Below are 4,508 nucleotides of genomic sequence, written 5' to 3'. Positions count from 1 at the left end.
CTACTTTCCAGGTGATTGTGATAGAGAGTGTAGGGTCACTCCTCTGGGAATACAGTAGGGAACGAAGAAAGCCCTTGAATTCAAGAAACTTAGTTATGCACATGTACCCTGGAACTTAAAGTAAAATAAAAAAAAAAAAAAAAAAAAAGAAAATGGGCATGAGTCAACTTTCTGGGGTAACAACGTAAGGGCTGTATATCTTCATTAGGGTGGTTCTTACACAGGTATATACACTGGTCAAAACACATCAAAACTGGGCTGGGCGCGGTGGCTCACGCCTGTAATCCCAGCACTTTGGGAGGCCGAGGCAGGTGGTTCACGAGGTTAGGAGATTGAGTCCATCCTGGCTAACACGGTGAAACTCTGTCTCTACTAAAAATACAGAAAATTAGCTGGGCGTTGTGGCGGGCGCCTGTAGTTCCAGCTACTAGGGAGGCTGAGGCAGGAAAATGATGTGAACCTGGGAGGCAGAGCTTGCAGTGAGCAGAGATCGCGCCACTGCACTCCAGCCCGGGCAACAGTGAGATTCTGTCTCAAAAAAGGCAAAACAAAACAAAACAAAAAAAACCTCATCAAAACTGTACACTTAACATCTGTGTATTTTATACTATGTAGGTAAGAACTCAGGGTTTTGTCGTTGTTGTTGTTTTGTAAAGCAGTTCCACTAACGAAGAGTGCTTAGACCATCTCTGGATTTTTGTTTGCTAAAGAAAAATCCACACTATCCTGGCTTTCTCAAACACCCGGACTTCAGAAACTTCTCTTTTGGTACAAATAAAGCTTTTTTTTTTTTTTAAAAAAAAAACAAACCCTCAGTATTCTCTCACCTCTCAATGAAAAGAGACAATATTAAGAATGTTTGACTAGATGATTTTTATACTGTTAACTAAGCAAAGCAGAAAACAAAGTATTTGAGAGAGAATGACTTTATTATTGTTCTGCTGCCAAACACCGTATCTTTTTAGTGTCCTGATAGGTTTTTCCCAGGACTATTTATTTACAGATGCTACATGGCAGACGATTTTTCTTCTATTTGGCACAGTAGTTTAAGTCATCATTAAGACTATTTTAAATAGCAAAGAAAAAAGAAAAACCACAGAAAGCTAAAAAGGAAAACTCCAAAAATACCTTTATGATCTGAGCTAGAGACACACTCTCCTGCTGAGCAAGTGAAATGCCTCTAACTCTTTCCACATCTGACAGTTGGCGCACCGACTCCTCAATGGCGTTCAGATAACTGAGTTCTGCTGCCATACGATGATGGAGGCCAGCAGGAGAAAAGCGCTTAGAACCTGGAGGGCATGACAATGGTCAAATGGAAAAGTTAACATGAAATTACACCTCAGATTTCTAAAATCTGTCATTTTAAGAGCCAAAATCAACTTTGTTTTCCTATGTAGAAAAAACTGGGACTCAGTACAGGAATACCTTGGAGATACTGCAGGTTCAGTTCTAGACCAAAGGAAAAAATATCAGAATAAAGCAAGTCACACAAATTTTTTGGTTTACCAGTGCACATAAGAGTTATATTTGCACTATACTGTAGTCTAGTAAGTGTGTAATAGCATTATGTCTAAACAAATGTACATACTTTGATTTAAAAATACTGTACTGCTAAAAAATGCTGACGATCATCTGAGCCTTCAGCAAGTCCTAATCTTTTTGCTGGTGGAAGGTCATACCTCTATGTTGATAGCTACTGACTGATCAGGGTGGTTGCTGAAGGCTGGAGTGACTGTGGCAATTTCTTAAAATGAGGCAATAATGAAGTTTACTGCATCGATTGACGCTTGCTTTCACAAAAGATTTCTCTGGAGCATGTAATGCTGTTTGGTAGCATCTGACCCACTTTCTGTAGAACCTCTTTCAAAACTGGAGACAATCCTCTCAAACCCTGCCACTGCTTTATCAATTAAAGTTTACGTAATATTCTAAACCATTTTTGTCATTTCACTAGGAGTAGATTCCATCTCAAGGAACCACTTTCTTTGCTCATGCAAAAGAAGCAACTACTCATTCATTCAACTTTTGTCATGAGACTGCAGCAATTCAGTAACATCTTCAGGATCCAATTATAATTCTAGTTCTCTTGCTATTTCTACCATATCTGCAGTTATTTCCTCCACTGAAGTTCTGAACCCCTCAAAGTCATCCATGAGGGCTGGAATCAACTTCTTCCAAGCTTCTGTTAATGTTCATATTTTGATCTCCTTCCACGAATCACAAATGTTCTTAATGGCATCTATAATGGTGAATCCTTTCCAGAAGGTGATCAATTTACTTTGCCTAAATCAGCAGAGGAATCACTATCTATGGCAGCTATAGCCTTACACAGTGCATTTCTTAAATAAGAAGACTTAAAAAGTTGAAATTACTACTTGATCCATGGGTACAGAATGAATTTTATGTTAGGGGACATAAAAACATTAATCTCCTTTTTTATGTCCATCAGAGCTCTTGGATGACCAGGTGCATTGTCAATGAGCAGGAATAAATATTTTTTCAAATTCTGAAAAGAACACTTTGAAAAAAATCTTTTTTTTCCTGGAGTAGGTCTCAACAGTGGGCTTAGAATACTCAGTAAACTTGAGTGTTGTAAACAGATGTGCTGTCATTCAGGCTTTGTTGTTCCATTAATACAGCACAAGCAGAGTAGATTTAGCATAATTCTTAAGGACTCTAGGATTTTCAGAATGGTAAATGAGCCTTGGCTTCAACTTTAAGTTGTCAGCTGTATTATTAACCCCTAAATAGTCAGCTCATCCTTTGAGCTCTGAAGCCAAGCACTAACTTCTCTCTAGCTACGAAAGCCCTAGATGACATTTTCTTCCAACATAAGGTTGTTTCATCTCATTGAAAATCTGTTTAGTACAGCCACTTTCATCAATTATCTTCTGGATAACTTGCTGCAACTTCTACCTCAGCACTTCTTGCTTCACCCTGCACTTTTATTTTATAGAGATGGCTTCTTTCTTTAGCCTCTGCTGCTTCCAATTTTTCTTTTGCAGCTTCCTCACCTCTCCCAGGCTTCACAAAATTGAAGAGGATTAGGGTCTTGCGCTGGATTAAGCTTCAGCTTAAAGATGCCACTGGCTTGATCTTTTATCTCAGTCCCTAAAACTTTCTCCATATCAGCAATAAGGTTATTGTGTTTTCTTATCTATCATTCATATGATACCTTTCATTTCCTTCAAAAACTTTTCCTTTGCATTCACAAGTTGGCTAACTGGCACAAGAGGCCTAGCTTTTGGCATATCTTGGCTTTTGACATCCCTTCCTCACTAAGCTTAATCATTTGTAGCTTCTGATTTAAAGTGAGAGATGTGACTCTTCCTTTCACGTGAACACTTAAGAGACCATTGTAGGGTTAGTAACTGGCCTAATTTTAATATTATTGTGTCTCAGGCAATAAGGAGGCCAGAGGGAGGGTTGAAGAGGGGAACAGGGTGAGTTGGTGGAGCAGTCAGAACACACACAACATCGATCCATTAAGTTTGCCCTCTTAAATGGACTGGTTGGTGGCACCTAAAACAATTATTAATACAACAGGAACATCAAAGATCGCTAATCACAGATCGCCATAACAGATATAGTAATAATGAAAAGCTTGAAATATTGAGAGATTTACCAAAATTGTGGACACAGGGACACAAAGTGAGTGCATGCTGCTGGAAAAATGGCACTGATGAATTTGTTCAATGCCATGAGCCTTTAATTTGTAAAGAAAAAAAACAAAAACAAAAATCAAAAAACCCTGCAGTATCTGTGAAATGCAATAAAGTCAAGCACAATAAAACAAGGTATGCCTGTACAATGTACTTTACTTCTATGTGTGTGCACACGTACGTGTGTATACATACATATGTATACATTTAAACAGGAGTGCACATATGGGACACAGTTTTCAGATATGTTTTGACTAATGCTGGCTGACAAGATGGGAAAAAAATCAACATTACTGAATCTCTTGTGCTTTTCAGTATTTAATTTCTGGCAGGTTTTAATACTTGAAAAGTAATCATATTCACTTGAAATATTTCTCTATGACTCAACTGAAAGAAAAGGAATTTTGAGAGAAAAAATTTCATATCGTATTCTAAAAATTACAATTGTATGGATCTACTTACTTGGTATTGGAGCCGCATTCTCTGTCGTTGTTCTGCTGGCAGCCAGGTTCAAATCAGTGAGAGCTGCAGTAGGCTTAAATCCTGTTATAGTTGTAGGCATTACTGATGACTTAGATCTTTCTGAAGAAGTTCCTGGAAGGTCAAACTGCAACGATTTCTGGGAACTTGGTGACAGGGGAGAAGTTGGAGTTTTCTGAGATCTTCCCTTATCTGATGAGACACTAGAAATTTTGATCCACAAAAACATTAGAGGAAGGATAAGTACTTTGTAAACCAGCTAAATCATTCAAAAGAACAACATATAGGCCGGGCGCGGTGGCTCAAGCCTGTAATCCTAGCACTTTGGGAGGCCGAGACGGGCGGATCACGAGGTCAGGAGAT

At 38.6% G+C, this 4,508-nt stretch overlaps 1 protein-coding gene across 1 annotated transcript in view; it reads right to left on the bottom strand.

The window, feature by feature from the left end:
• CEP350 (centrosomal protein 350kDa) overlaps positions 1 to 4,508 on the bottom strand; it is a 135,896-nt gene that overhangs the window by 80,770 nt on the left and 50,618 nt on the right. Inside the window, exons 15-16 of the mRNA XM_011951138.1 lie at positions 4,128 to 4,348; positions 1,129 to 1,292 (exon numbers count right to left, since the gene is read on the bottom strand). Of these exons, the coding sequence (XP_011806528.1) occupies positions 1,129 to 1,292; positions 4,128 to 4,348 (385 nt within the window). The remainder of the gene's footprint in view (positions 1 to 1,128; positions 1,293 to 4,127; positions 4,349 to 4,508) is intronic.

The sequence above is a fragment of the Colobus angolensis genome, unplaced genomic scaffold (genome assembly GCF_000951035.1).
Source record: "Colobus angolensis palliatus isolate OR3802 unplaced genomic scaffold, Cang.pa_1.0 Scaffold315, whole genome shotgun sequence".
Classification (NCBI taxonomy): Eukaryota; Metazoa; Chordata; class Mammalia; order Primates; family Cercopithecidae; genus Colobus; species Colobus angolensis.
Note: the sequence above shows the minus strand (reverse complement) of the source record. Positions and strands in the feature narration are given on the sequence as shown.